Source organism: Sapajus apella, unplaced genomic scaffold, assembly GCF_009761245.1.
Source record: "Sapajus apella isolate SASKATOON/1434 unplaced genomic scaffold, GSC_monkey_1.0 scaffold13, whole genome shotgun sequence".
Lineage (NCBI taxonomy): Eukaryota > Metazoa > Chordata > Mammalia > Primates > Cebidae > Sapajus > Sapajus apella.
In genome coordinates, this window is record NW_022436953.1 from 20,188,906 (window position 1) to 20,204,895 (window position 15,990).

The 15,990-nt window shown below is 37.5% G+C and overlaps 1 protein-coding gene across 6 annotated transcripts in view; it reads right to left on the minus strand.

The window, feature by feature from the left end:
- Nucleotides 1-15,990, minus strand: part of SHTN1 (shootin 1) — a 124,887-nt gene that overhangs the window by 18,774 nt on the left and 90,123 nt on the right. For 3 of the 6 annotated variants that reach the window (XM_032281765.1, XM_032281766.1, XM_032281767.1), the window contains 3 exons: nucleotides 12,780-12,889; nucleotides 9,210-9,263; nucleotides 3,823-3,943 (listed from right to left, as the gene is read on the minus strand). In XM_032281765.1, coding sequence (XP_032137656.1) covers nucleotides 3,823-3,943; nucleotides 9,210-9,263; nucleotides 12,780-12,889 — 285 coding nt within the window. Of the gene's footprint in view, nucleotides 1-3,822; nucleotides 3,944-8,742; nucleotides 8,948-9,209; nucleotides 9,264-12,779; nucleotides 12,890-15,990 lie in introns of those variants that run through there. The other 3 variants (XM_032281770.1, XM_032281768.1, XM_032281769.1) reach the window with 2 other exon arrangements.

Below are 15,990 nucleotides of genomic sequence, written 5' to 3' on the forward strand. Positions count from 1 at the left end.
GAGCTTTTATGAACATTTTCGTTTTAATGTGAATGAGAAGTAAGTGGATTTATTTCCTCTTAAAACACAGACACAAAATCATAAAAATTAAGTGGGAAAGAGTTTGGCTATTTACCTTTTGGACTTTCTACTCTTTAGGACAGGATTTAAAAACTATAATATAACTTGTTACTGAAATTATTGGCATATCAATCTAAAAATTCTCAGCACTGAAGCCAGCCCCTAATTTTAGGTTAAAAGATTCTATCCTAGGCAGTTTTTCTCAAAGCAAGATGCTAGTAAGTGCTTCTTGAAACTTCAGAAGAAATACTTTTAAAACAAAGACATTTATGAAATAAGTCACAAATATGCAAATTAAATGACTATTTCTAGAAATAAAGTGGGATGATAACCTTGAAATGTGCCAGTAAGAAGAGTGCACAACTTGGGTGTCTACCCCTAAAGAAATGTCAGATCATCTTAAGATGGAAAGTACTAGTGGGTATAATCCAAAATGCTAGCTAATCTCTGACCATTGACATTAAGGTCTGGAATGCTATTCCTACATTTGGATTTAATGTGCCTGACGTACTCAGTATAACAGTGTAACATATCAACTCTAAAAATGAAGGTCTAATTTGAAAAACCTACCTAAGAGAGACTAAAAAATTGTAAAGCCATTCTGTTGGACACCTCTCTGAGCCTTACTCTATGCAGGTGACACAGAACCTCTCTGTTCTAATGGAAGCCCCAGTTTACAAAGCATTAGTTTCTGTCTTCCCTATTTAACTTATACTATCTCAGCAGACAAGTCTGAACATTATTGGATATTTTGACTTAAAAGGTCTTTTCTGGCTGGGCACCATGGCTCACGCCGTAATCCCAGCACTTTGGAGGCTGAGGCGGGTAGATCACCTGAGGTCAGGAGTTCAAGACCAGCCTAGTCAACATGGTAAAACCCTGTCTGTACTAAAAGTACAAAAATTAGCTGGGCGTGATGGCAGGTGCCTATAATCCTAGATACCCAGGAGGCTGAGGCAAGAGAATCGCTTGAACCTGGGAGGCAGAGGTTGCAGTGAGCTGAGATTGCACCACTATACTCCAGCTTGGGCGACAAAGACTCTGTCTCAAAAAAAAAAAAAAAAAAAAAGCCCTATTCCTCCCAGCTATGTCAAGCCTCATGTTGCATGGGGCTGTGGCAATTAAGAGAGAAGGGCAGAAAGACCAATTAATATTAGAGTTCCTGAAGATATAAATTTGAAGTTGAATTCAAGATTTGCTTTTGATCAGCTCTATTCTGCCCTTGGATAAGTGTTGATTACAATACTAGGTAGCTTTAAACAATCTGTCCTTGTAAGAAAGATCAGCTTCTGAATACACCAACGCATTTTCTGTAAAAAGGAAGGAGAGTAGTGAGCTAAGCTACAGCTCTTATACTTTTCTTATACACAAAAAGAAATTTTTAAAAATGTACAGTTTAAGATTATTATTACTGCATCCTAAGCCACCCAATGTTCTCCAAGAGGCACTTGCTGCTCTTTGAAGTGTCAGTTTGGTAGGCTACAAGACTAGGTAAAACAAGGGAAAGTCAGTTAGATGCATAAGAAAAATCCTAAGGAAAAGGGTACAACATCCTTTGCCCGTGGGGGAGAAAACCATTAACCTGATACCTTAGTTCTGTCTTTCTTCTGACGTTTCCTTTCTCCACTTGTGACCTCACATTTACTTTCCCATAAGCCTTTGGGGGCAGAAGAAAACTACCCCAGAGATTCAAGTACCTGAGACACCAACCTATCCAACTCCTCACTTCTGTCACCTGACTCCCACCATGCAGCTCTGTGGCTTTACTTTCTTCCTTACTTTTCCCCCTGGAATTTTCACTTTGTCACTCCACAGCCTTTATTAAAACATTCACATGGTAAATACCACCTCTAGTTTGATAATAGAAAAACGTTTGTACTACCTAAACAATGGTATGATTTCTCCTTTAGATGATGAGAGTTTGTAAGTTTGTTTCCTTCCTTTTTTTTTTCTTTTGCTTTGGCTATTAGGAAACTCAAAGGAAATTTCTGCTCAATTACAAGTCACTCTCTTAGCGTATGTTTGCTCTCTACCTAGCCAATGACAGTTCTTATTTTTCTATTCATTTATTAATGGTTCTATTGAATGTGTATTTTCTATTCTAACTGACCTAAAATAATGCATTAAATATTTGTGTATTGGAGGAATGTAGTAAATAAAATGAAAGATTCACTCCATGTACATGAAATGTATTCCTTTCTCTACTCTGAAATATTCAAATTTCCATATTAAGTGAAAACCTTTGCTCACTTCTTAGATTGAAAACTAATTCTGAAATGTGAGTGTTGTACATTTTGACCAAAATCATGAGTGAAGTAAGGATGTTTCTGGAGAAATAAAAAAGCCAGTGGCAAAATACAGAATGTGAATGACAGAGCACTAAAATGGCACATGGACGAAGTCCTTAAAAATAGCAATGTTTACATGAGCAACTTTAAGGCTGAAACAATGAAAAGGATGACTCAAGCACTGATGAAGTCACAAAATGATTAACGACTGTATGTCTCGGGCTGCACGATGCTCGCAAAGCCATCCTAAGGAAAAAAATGTTGTGGTAACCTCTTAATTTTCCTGAAGTAGTTGTTTTCAAGGGCACTGTAGGTGGCAGAATCCTTGTAGGATTTTTAACAACAAAACTTCCAGACCAACCTAAAAATTGAATGCTGATCTTTTTTTAAAGAAGAAAACAAAAGTTTCGTCTTTTTATAATAAAAGTTTGGTTGGTATTAAGCCACTTTGGGTTCAAGGAATCAATTTACTCAATTATCTGAGTAAATCTCTCTCTGAACATTAGAACTTGATGATCAAAAATCCATCTGTAATATTGTAGCTACTTAAATTTGGTCGACGTGACTCAGTATTCACCAGATTTAAACTATTATGATAGGCTCCTTGAAGCTGACTGAATTTAATCAGGAAGCTTCAGGCCATTAGCTGTGGTTGCTGATTAATTTTACTTTAAGGTAGTTTTTTAAAGTCGGCCTCCTGCCTGCCCACAAGGGGAAACCTCATGAAGGTTTCTGTTAATTCCCATGATCCAGCCGATGAAGCAGCACAAGACATGCACAGTTCTGGGATAAATACTGAGGCTAATACTGACCTAATGTCACACAAATACAAACTGAACTCAATACTTGATCAGATGGCACATTACAGTTGGTGACAGAGCTGGAATTTGTCACTCATTTCACAGGCAGGCACAGTAAGCTAAATGGATACAAAGAGTCATGATGATTTTCCTGCATTCGTAACTGATGTGTAATTTCTACTGCAACTACTAATGATTTCTCACATATTGATTTAATCTTTAGAATAATCCTAGGAAGCAGAGCTTTTATTTATTCTCATTTTATAGATGAAGAAACTGAGGCACAGAGAAGTTGAGTAATTTGCTTAAGGGCAACCAGCTAGTATACAAGAGAACTAGGACTCAAACTTGGGTGGTCTGACTCCAGAGTCTGTACTCGATGCTATATGGTTGCCGAAACTCTTTCTGCATTTCTTTACCAAGGGCATCTGGCATTCAACAAATCAGATCTATAAAGGCCTGGTTACTTACAAATAAATAAATATATCAACAAATAAACATATCTAAGAGTTCTTATGAGATATGCATAAATAACCCATCCCATACTTCTCACTCACATTAAAAATAAATATTTTAATAATAATTTTTAAAAGATTGTTTCATGTTAAAAGGGACTTAGAAGAAGGTGTTTCAGAGGTGAAGAGAAGGACTGTGGAGAATTCAAACCAGCTTACTACTGCTATCTGCTTCTGCTGTCACCTTTCTGCGACGCAAAATCCTTTCTAACTCAGTTTCACTGTTTTCAGGGTCAAGGGATTTTAAGCTTCTTGAACTAGTGGATTTGTTAAGTGTCCCCTAAAGTGAAAACAAAACAAAAACAAAAAGGTTAATGTCTTAATACAACACACAAAAGAACATAAAAATCAAACCATGAAAACATTATCAGAATTTGAATGGAATCAGGAAATAAAATGAATTTGCTATATATTAATTTTTTAATGTGCACATTTTCAACAAGACAGAGTGTTGGATCATTTAAGAAGATGTTACTGATGGTGTAAAATGCTAGCTTTTGTTTCAGAAGAACAGTACAAGAACACTTCTGGAAGAGGTGACTATATGAAATTCATCAGTGGGAAGGTACTTGCATATCGATGATTAAGACTGATGTGTATTGACTGGGTAGACAAGAGAATTGATATATTAAACTCACCTTAGAAGGAAATCTTTATATGGCAGCCACAAGCTACTAAAGTGAAATCATAGTGGCACTGAAAAATGTGTGACCGATTCTTCAGAAAGTAGCCCTGGCTGCACACCTGATGTCCATGGCGTCGTGGCTGTCAAAGGAGGCACATAATGCTCTCCCGTGGCCGACCCAAAGAAGGGTTGTACTGAGCACATCTTGACTTCAGTGTGAAAGGAAAGTTATAATCATACAGAGGGTAAAGCAAGGGTCAGCATCTCAACTCCACATTCTTAAGACAGGAGACAGTTAATATATTATTCAGTGCCCAGAAGATACTGAAGGAAACAAGAGATGCTATAAATCTACTCCTCCTGAAACTGATACTGGCTTTCAAGAAGACAGAGAAAGATCCATGTTTCCCTGCTCTGGCTCCTCTGGGAAGTATGTCACACGGAGTGATAGCTACGGTTTTCCATCTCCATTACTAGTCAAGTGTTTGGACAGAACACTGGGTGATGTACTTCTCAGTGATATATAAGGATTTAATACATCAAGTCTTTGTTTGTAAAAGATGCCCAATATTTCTTTGAAATGGTCCTTCTCAGCTGTGCCACACACTTGGGCAGCAGCGGAGGGAGAGGAAGGCAGGAGAACCATAATCTTTTGATCAGAGGAAAAAAGAACCTCAAGTCTGGTTTAACTTGCCAGACTTCATGACAGAGTCAAAAGGCAGCATTTGTCCACCAAGGCTAATAACCTTACCAGCCTTTGTATGGATTGAACTCACTGAGGGGTTGCCTTAATCCTGCTCCCTCCTGGCCTGCCAACTACCTGAGGATTCTAAGAATTCTACTGGCTAAAAATGGTAACACTTGTTTCTTCTTTAGCCTATAAAACAAAAAAAGGTGCTTGTAAAATCAGATGGTTACAAACGTCATATGTTACAAGCTATGTTGTTTTGTTTAGGAAAGTTTTTCCCTAACTGCTTAAAGTCATAAAAAAGTATAGAAAGTTATATAAAAGTAGTCAGAGAAGAATCTGACTAACAAGATTAGATCATAAGGCTCATATTTTAACCAGGCATATAATTTTTTTCCCTAGAAGTACCTCATTTTGACGGGCGTGGTGGCTCACGCCTGTAATCCCAGCATTTGGGGAGGCTGAGGAGGGCGGATCATGAGGTCGGGAGTTTGAGACCAGCCTGACCAACATGGTGAAACCTTGTCTCTACTAAAAATACAAAAATTAGCCGGCGTGCTGGCACACGCCTGTAATCCCAGCTACTCAGGAGGTTGAGGCAGGAGAATCGCTTGAACCTGGGAGGCAGAGGTTGCAGTGAGCCGAGATTGCGCCACTATACTCCAACCTGGGAGAAAGAGTGAGACTCTGTCTCAAAAAAAAAAAAAAAAAAAAAAAAAAAAAAAAGTACCTTGTTTTGCTTTCCATTTATTGCAAAAAAATCATTAAATACATTAAAAGGAATATCACATCACAAATCACAATATAATGGCTTATTTTATCATTAAAATCTAGTTTGTTTCTTTAACATTGCTGATATGATTTTGTGTAGGAGTCACACATTGAGGTATGACCGATACTGACAAGGTACACAAAACAGAACTACAGCCACTTCAGATACATTTGAAAAAAGTACTACTCAACTATTCCATATCATTTGTATTTATAATTTTTAAAAACTTACCGTCTCTATCATTTGTAAACAGATATTTGAAAAACATATGGTTATCACTACTAAAATATGTTATAAAACTACTGCATTGTTTGAATAACAAGGACACTGTGTAATTTTTCTCAATCACTTGATTTAATTCAAGGAAAATTTATATGTGTGTTCATACATACATACATACCTTTCAAGGATATCTTTTTTGATGAATGTATCTTTCACAATATTTTCTAGCTTTTTATTTGGACAACGGCATTCTTTCCTCAAATTCTTGACTGTAGTAAGCTATTCTCTCATCATACCTGATTACTGAAGGAATCCATTTTCCACGTTCTAACCCTTGAATCCCCAACTTCTTTCTCCATTTACTGACGGATGAGGTGGCTTCAGCTAATATATGAGTAAACTTTCAATACAGGGGCAATTGTGGAGGAGATAAAGGTTTCTGCATGACTCTCAACTGAAATGATGACGAGCTCAGCTAATAAAATACCAAGACTATTTAAGTTATCTCTTTATATTAGAAGCATAAAATCTGATAATCAGAAATTAACTTAGAAACTCTGTGGTACATGTAATTCCTTCACTTTATAGAAAAGAGAATTCAAATTCAGTGAGCCTCAGGATCTGGGGCCAGGTCCCACAGTAAGTCACTGATAGGGCTGGATCTAGAACTTAGATTTCCCAAGTCCCCAATCAGTACTCTTTCCTACTTCAAACCACTGCTATCATTTAATGATCTTAAGCTCCATGCTAGTTAAATGTTCATAAAACTGACTAATCTAATTGTCAGACAAAATTAACTATTCAAAAATTTCTAGGTACTCTGGAAAACCAAAGATGACTGGAAAAGACCCATAATATAATTTTTTTAAGTTGCTTTTAGTTCTTGGATTTAGAGCCAATTGAAATTGAGAAGACAATTTTAATTTGCATCAATTTATTCTTCAGAAATCACCACTGTCACTTAGAGTGGCTTTTTAAGTGACTGGGGTGACTCAAAAGGCTTTATTTCCTAAACCTCAAAACCTTCTGTGACTATGAGAAATGGACTATACATATTTGTATCTACAAAATACCCAGCTTTAAAACTTAAGCATAAGTAGGTTTGGAAAAATGAGTTCAGTCAATACTGAGACATTAAAAATTGGCTTGAAAATTCTTCAACTCAAAAAATAGAGTAGGGTTTTCAAACTCCCCCAAACCAGAGCCTTGTTTTCTACCAGTGGGCTAACTCAGCAGAAGGCCACATCACTAAGTCTTATGGGTCACGTCCATTTCATCAAAAATAACCCACACTGAGCTTCCTCCTGGTTCTGTTCTACAATAGAACTGAACACCATGTTTCTTGATGTCCCCTGGTTCCGGTGCTTGCTTTCCACTTCAGTACACTACTGCAGGCTTTTCGTGTTCCATCTTGTTTCTTACACGCTATGATTGTGAGGTTGGCACCATGTGCTTTACAGGGCACTAACTTCAATAATCCAAATAGTATGAACTCCAGCAACAAGCACCACTCAAGACCCAAATGTTTGGCAGGCTGCACTAGGAGCTTTTTTTTTTTTTCTCTTTCTTATAAGAATGTGTATGGTTTATAGGCTCCAGGTGACTGGGAATTACAAATAGTCCAATCTCCCTCAAAGAAACTTCTATGGGAGAAGAGAAGAACTGCCACTTGGCAAAGAGTAGGGGAGAAAATCATCAGTTTTACTTTTGAAAAAACAATGCAAATAAATCATACTGTCAGAGTAGTAACTCCTAGTGATACATTAATGCAGGTAAGGCAGAGAGCTCTAATGAGAACCAAGGGAAGAAGGATGGGGCAATTTGCATTAAAAAAGATGTTTTCCAATTTTTTATAATTTATAAATTATTTCACAAATTTCTCTCCTCGAAGTGGCACAAAATTATGGTGAATATGGTATTTAAGAGTAATGCTGTAATGCAGTAAACCTGCTACCATCCAGCATTCTCAGAGAACGGGATATCTTGGCTAATTAAACATTATCATATCTATCTCATATAGATGTCTGATTTTCAAAATTAACCTAATTTTTAAAAAGTCAAACTCAGTATAGTTTCCTCTTTCACTGTTGACCAGAACTGTGCCCCAGGGCACATGTTTATGAACATGAATTAGCAGTATAACACAAACACAACCAAAGAGACTGTCATAAGGAGTTCTCCTTAATACAACACTGAATAACAGACTTTTCTAATCAAAGAATCCATTCGATAATCACCACATGCTTTTTCAATGCCTTTAATACATTATTCTTCTGTAGGTAGACCACCACTGTTAGCCAGTGATATACCGCTCTTCAGTGCTAATCCCACTCACTTAAAACTAAAGCAAACTAATTAAGCCATTCTGGGTTAAGTCTACTGTTTAAAGACATGCTTGATGAAAACAATCTTGTTTACCACAATTATGTGGATGTCTACATGCAATGCATAATTAGCACAGCAACAACAAACATGGGAGTATTCAGTCTTGCACCTCCGCCCCCATGTTTGTTGACTTACTGTGCATAATAACTGGGATTGGGACTCTAACAGGATCTGAGAATAGAGCTCTGAGTATCTGAAACATTTTCTAAGTGAGGCATCTGTCTCTGACAGCAACTGCTGGAGAGTGCCGTAGCCACTGATTCCGTTGGCTAAAGCTCACAGTTTGAAAAGCAAAACTGTGACTCGGGAGGGACACGAAGTATGCTCTCCAACCTTGAGAAAAATGAAAATAGTAACATAAAAAAGAGCCTCTTATTTTATTCTTCAATTTATCATCAAATAATTGTTTCGATGGTGAGGAAAGGCAGACTGTGATCCTGATATGAAGCTATTTGGGGATGAGCTTAGCTTCACGTTTAGGATTCTGCTTTCAGGCTTCAAAGTAAAGCACTATCTATCGTATTTCTGTTTTTCATCAACATGTATGGATCCTTACATAGGGCCAGACACTTCATCATCACGCTTGATGGGACTGGAGGGCAAGAACGGAAAACAATGACTTTGGTGAAAGTATAACCACTCTTTTAGAATAAAAACAGCACAGTGTTATTTGAAACATTATTAACAAATGTGATGGAACGATCTGTAGGCACAATCAAATAAACTGGCTAAAGATGAGGCTAATTGTAAATGGGAATAAAACACACCACAAACAATTCACAAAAACCAGGTTTTAAAATACTCTCCTTCCATTTCCCCATTAGCTAAACAATAAAACCGAGATCTATTCTTACCAGTATTCCTTTTAGTTCATCCACTGCACTTTCGCAGCCTTTTGAAGGTTCTGGCTATAATTTTAAAAAGAAAAAAAATTACTGAGTAATTCAGTTTTAAAACACTAAACAATGATTTTTACATGTAGTATTGGTAGCCTTATATTGGTAATGTGTATGACAATATATATTTTTAAATTAGATCTATGCCTTAAGGTTAGGAAAAAATATTAGCCATGTTAGTGCTCCCAAGCAGCAGTTAAACAAAAAATAAGAAGTTATATTCAAAGCAAAAGGAGACAAGCTACCCTCTTCTAAATACCATATTGTTACCTCTTGATTATCATCATAGGCAGAAAAGATTTGGTAGACATCAGATTTCAAAGATCTGATTGCAAATTATTCAGAGCTTCTTACAATAAACTACTCTCCACTTGCATTGCTGGACTCTGCCACCAAGCAGGGACTAGGAAGAAGGCAGTGCAGAGCAGAAGCAAGACACAGGGCAGAAAACCTCTCTTAGCTCCACCAGCTCCAGGAGGAGTTTAGCATACAGGGGCCTGGCATGTCTTGTCACAAGAATTTCACAAAAGGACCGAGTCGAGAGAGCAGGGACCAGCAAAGAACCTGGCTTACAGGAGAAATGTTGGCATGGCTGGCTGCCAGAGCAGTCAGATCTCAGAGGACATGTAGTCCAATCATTCATCTTGGAAGGAAAGTCAGGCTTGAGCAAGGTAATATTTGAGTCAGATGTCTTGATTACAAGCTCAGCTCTCTTCTGGCCACACCATCAACAAAGTAATTTGAAGTAAATTCTGGGTATCATATAGTATATACCCCAATATACCTAATGATCTCTGTGGATCATTCAACTAATTTAATGGAGAGAAATTTTAGCATGAGGTCCTCATGAAAAATAAGTTCAGGAAAGACTTCTGATCTCCTTTGTACCACTTCCTTTCATGAAGGATAGAGATGAAGGGGACATTTGCAAGACATAGTGAAAGGAACTCCTGAGCCTCTTATTCCTGGAAAATAGGTAAGGTTATATTCTCTATCATCAGAAAATAAAAGTTAATCAACAGCGACCTATAATCCTTTTCTCTCAAAACAGAATTAGAAAATAAGACCCCATTTCAAATTTTAAAAACAGAGAAGTGAGACAGAGAGAGGTTTGCTGCTTGTGTACAAAGCTGACTAAGGCATTCAGCTCTCATAGCACAGATTTTCTGTGAAATACACATGCCCTCAGTGCCAGTCGGTAAGCACTAAGACACTAATTTCAACCACACTGGCACCACCACCACCACCACCAAGGAATTTAGAAAATAAGCAGTTAAATTAACATTCTCAAGGCACGCTTGACTTCTGCAGGTCACCTCTTCAGGTGACAAGTTGTGATCTTCAAACAAATGACCAGCCTTGAGGCATACCCAAAAGTGCTGCCATGCCACTCAGGTTGCCCTCTGATTTTGAAGCCTGGACCACACAATATCATAATTTGTCACATTTCAGGAAAGCCCAGATGGTACTAGGGGAAGATGTCTGTCCTCAAGCATGCAGTGATCATTTGTTTTAAAGTTACTGACCAGGTCATTCAGCACTGTATCTACACAGTTTAAGATTAGCAGCAAAAAACCCAGTCGTCCACTGATCCTTGTTCAGTTGCTTCCCAGATTTTGAATTGACATTAAATAATGTGTAACTGCAGGAGGAGTTATGGGAAGAAAAAAAAAGCACAAAGTGATATTCTGAAAAAGCACAAAGTGAAGATGAAAGTATGTATGGAACACTGATTGTTCACGATTTAAGAAGTTTTCAACCTTTTCTTTCAAAATGAATTTTGTTTCTTTATGGAACTGCATTTTTCTCTAGTAATAGTTTGTTTTTGCTTATTCTTTCCATAATTAGCAGTGATATAAAAGTCATAAAAATGGCTTCTTTTTCAAAGGTGGCACTCAGACTTTGCATTTTAAAGTGTTTTCACACTTTATTCCATTTGATCCTGACAACAACCGCATGTGTCAGATAAGCCGGGTGCTATCCCCATCTGGAAGAGAAGAAGTGTGGGGAAGCTGGGTGACAGTGCCAGGGCCCAGCTCCAACAACTCTGCTCTTCACTCTCTCACCAGACATCAGCACTGGGCCAGCTGTGCCTGATCATTCAACACACTCAGCTTCTCCTCCAGTTTTACATTTCATCCTTTACTTAGAAAACTGCTTTCCGAATATGGGCACAAGACTGAACTATTTTACGTGGTTGGCTGAAGCTTCTGTTTCCTTAGATATAAATTTACTCTTAGAATTGAGTATTCGTTGCCTCTTCCCAATCCTGTTCCATATACAGCCCACACTAAAGCCACTCTAGCCTGGCCTAGCTATCTTGCCTGCCTGTGGCAAAGTGGTAACTTAGAAAACCCATCAGAGGCTGGGCACAGTGGCTCACGCCTATAATCCCAGCACTTTGGGAGGCTGAGGCAGGCAGATCATGAGGTCAAGAGATCGAGACCATCCTGGCCAACATGGTGAAACCCATCTCTACTAAAAATACGAAAATAGCTGGCATGGTGGTGCATGCCTGTAGTCCCAGCTACTCAGGAGGTTGAGGCAAGAGAATCACTTGAACCTGGGAGGCAGAGGTTGCAGTGAGCCAAGATTGCCACTGTACTCAGCCTGGTGACAGAGCAAGACTCCATCTTAAAAATGAAAAAAAAAAAAAAAAAAAAAAAGACAGAAAGAAAGAAAAAGAAAGCCCATCAGAATGTGTACTGAACACTGGGGGACATTTTACGTAGCTGAAGCAGGGCAGCCTTGAGGAAGGAGAATGAACCAAACCATAAAGGTTAGTTAAGAAGGGGAAAGAAGAAGAGGAAGAGGAGAAAGAGGAAGAACCAGTCAGTTCATACTTAATTAGAAAGGAGAAAGAATATTTTTCAAGAAAAATGTTGAAAACTATCATTGGGCTTAACAGTAGCAAATACACAAAGGCAGGGGAGAGATCATGAATGGGACTCTAAGTGCCTTCACAGATCCTGGAGCGCTCGCTGTGGTCTAGTTGAGGAGAGACTTTTTCTCCTTGAAGTGACTTGGAATACATTTGTGAAATGAATGAAAACCAATCATAGAAGTCTCACTATTTTCCCCAAAGCTGTCTTAGTTTTATTTTGCCATTATTATTATGTGATGCCCTCCCTTACAACAGGAGCTCAGAAAGGTGAGGGCTTTTGCCTATTTTGTTCACGACTTTATCCCCCATGCCTAAAACAGTATCTGGCATATAGTAGATAATCAACAGAATCACACAAAAGACTCAGGAATCAAAGAAAAGAAAGGATGTGACAATTGTTATTTGTTTGGTTTAAGAGTCCATATCACTGCCTCTCGCAATATGACGACAGCACCCCCAAAATAACATGGCTTCCTTTTCACACTGATTCCACATGCTTATATGGAAGTAAACACTTTAACGACATATTAGCTTTACCCTAAGATTTGACAGTGAGTCCTGATGCACCTTTCATCAAATTTCAAATTCGTACATTAAAATAAGGAATTAGCAAGCAGGGAAAAAAGCATTTAGTCACTCCATACCTTTGTCTTCGGTCTGGCCGTCTGATTAACAGGTCTAAGATGAACTCCCTTTTTAATTCTATCCATCATCTCTTCAACTGCTTGCCTCTTTAGATCTGTGACTTCTTCAGCTGCTCAAAGAACACATACATAAATCCTCTTAGGTTACAAGAAAACAGCTACTTCCTGTTTTTGGTGACTTGGAAAAACTACACTATGTAATTAATCACAGTCATTTTTCATTCACAGTTGCAGAACACTAAAAATTTACTAAGGTTAACAGCTATCAAGTAGCAACGTTTAAATAAAAATTTTTTAGATAAAAAATCTGATTAGAAAAATAAGAGTTGTAAAAATTTGTAGCACGGATCCAAGTCAATATTGTTTCCCCTCTGTCAACAAGGCAGACTTTGTTCATTTGTCAACATTTCTCCAGGTCTTTAAAATACAAACTTTGTGCCTAATACCAATTAATCTTCAACTCAAAAGATATTTTTACAATTTACAGTACATCCTATGTCAAAGAAATCAGCCCAAAAAAGAAACAACTTCCAGAAATCCATTAGTGAAAAAAGATCAAACAGATGTTTTTCTTGTTGGAATAAATCTATAGTCAAAAGACAAGCAGCAAATAAATAAAATATATTTTTTAATTGCCATCTTTTGTTCACATGGAAAGGAAACATTTAAGCCAAACTTTCTCGAGTCTTTTAAAATTGTCAATGTTAAAAGAAAAACATACATGTAGCAATAATTGCAATTAAGTAATTACATGTGATTTTAAAATTCAACTATCTATTGTTTAACCTTGGCACTATTTTGCTGCAAAAAATTAAATAAAAAAGAGGTAGAGATGTGTTATCAGTTGAATGAATGTAACTGAGGTGAATTTAAATCTGTTGATTAAAAAAGTGAAATGTCTCTCTTGTAGAATAACTTGACCAAAATCACAGAACCATTTCAGAACATTTATCACCATTAATGCAGTTCTAGGTCTTGTGTTTAACTTCATCTAGCTCACTGCAGCCAACACATTTGAGTTTACCTCATAAGGAACTTCTTATTGGTATCTTTAATAGACTCTACACTGCCTGGCAATATGGTGGGCATTCAACAAGTCTCTGCTGACTACTGACTTCTGTAGTTTCTACTTTAAATGTCCACTAATATTTTTACTATTTGATTTGAAATGACTAAACCCCAAAAGGCTGGCTTCTAAATGCAGGCAATCACTACCACAACCCCAAGCTAATCAGCTCTAGTATCAGGCTTTGCAATAAGGATGCCTAAATTAAATGGCTTCTTTTTTTGCTACAAGGCCAAACTCCACTCCAACCCTGGGTAGCCATTCCTCTTGTGTAAGCACCTAGGGGAGCAACTAAGAGAGTCCAGAAGTTTCCATTATCCTCATGTCTACAGGTCCACAATGAGGGATCACTGCTATATTCACTGTATAACCTAAGTTTTCTGATACTGTCCTAACTTCAAGAAGAATTGTCAATCTCAGAAGCCACTGAAATGCTGAAAATTAAAACCTCTCAACATCTAACAACATCTTTAGATCCAGAAGTTAAAAAGGTATCTTTTGCCAAGCAACATGGCAAACATGGTCACCAAAGTTATTCATGTACCAGCAAGTGAAAGGTGACTAAACTGTGGGTTGATCAACCATGAACCCTTAAGTAGCATTTTCTTGGGCAGCTTCTTCTGACGGCTCACAAACATCAACAAAGGAGCAGATGAGTAAATTATGATGGGTAAAAATTCCCTTCCCCTTCCCCTTTCCCTCCCTTCCCTTTCCTCTGTATCTGAGTATCTGCTGTGAACTATACAGTGCTTTTGCTCACCCTATTGAAAACCCAGATCTGCCATTCAAGCACCTGGTATGGGTGTAGGATTTATTCCTGAGAATTTAGAAAATATTTTTTTCTTTTTCCCCGAGACAGAGTCTTGCTCAGTTGCCCAGAGCTGCAGTGCAATGGTGTGATCTCGGCTCACTGCAACCTCCACCTCCCAGGTTCAAGCAATTCTCCTGCCTCAGCCACCCAAGCAGCTGGGATTAAAGGCACATGCAAGCATGCCTGGCTAATTTTTGTATTTTTAGTAGAGATGAGGTTTCACTATAGAAAATACATTTTTAAAACATTTGATTTTTCAGAAAGTCTGCCATTTTGAGACTAGGAAGAGCTGCATGGTAATAGGAACACTGCCTACAAACAGATTAGCACTCTGTAAGGAATGACTGAAACCCAATTAAATGCACCATACAAAAACTAATTAAGGCAGACAGATGGAGAATTATGGTCAACACCATTCAAATCCGCTACAGCATCTAACATAGCAGGAATTTAAAGTAGTTTCTTATATTTGCTTGCCAGAATCATAGTGATAATTCAGAGACGTGCCACTATCTGTATTGTGTACAGATTATAAACCAGGCTTTAATTTCTCAGTCTTTTTCAAATGTAAAGGCTTAATTGGTTTTAAGGAAAAGAAATCATTCTTATCAGATTCCCTACTCAGGCGCAATACAAGGGCAACGCTAGGTTAGCTACACAAGCTTTCTCTCTTGCCGACCCTGTTTTTGAACTAGCAAAAAGCATTCTATACGAACTTCTGAACTATTAAGCAGTTCTAATAAATCTGCAAGAACTGCCTACAGAGAGCTCATGGTATGTTTTGTAATTCTTTCTGCAATCACACAGTTGGTAATTGTCTCACAAAAGCATGTAATCAGGGGGACAATAGAAATATGCAGGATACTGGAGATTAAAGAAAAGGGACAAATGAAGACAACAGGTCTAATGTTATTGAACTGCCACAGAAAAATAAAATCAAATGCTCTTTGAGTTAGTGCTTCAGGGTCAGTCTTGGATCAGAAAGCTACATGTAATTAATTGGGGCTTAAATTTTAAGACCCACTTGAAAAATAACTTAGTTCTTTAAAAAAAAAAAAAAAGACCCAAAGACAAAACCATCACCTTATTACTAAATAAAACCTTCTATTACTACCTAGAAGAAATAAAAATGAATTTCCAAATTCCACAGGATTACTATTTCTTTCACTAACTTTTTTTTAAAGGTAATTTTAAAAAAATCTTATTCCACTATGATGTACCAAATTTCTACAGAATATATTATAGTTGAATTACATTCAAATTTGACATAAGGTCATACAGTTAAAGAAATTTCCTTAGCTACAATAATCACAAGAGCCTGTGGGATGAGGATT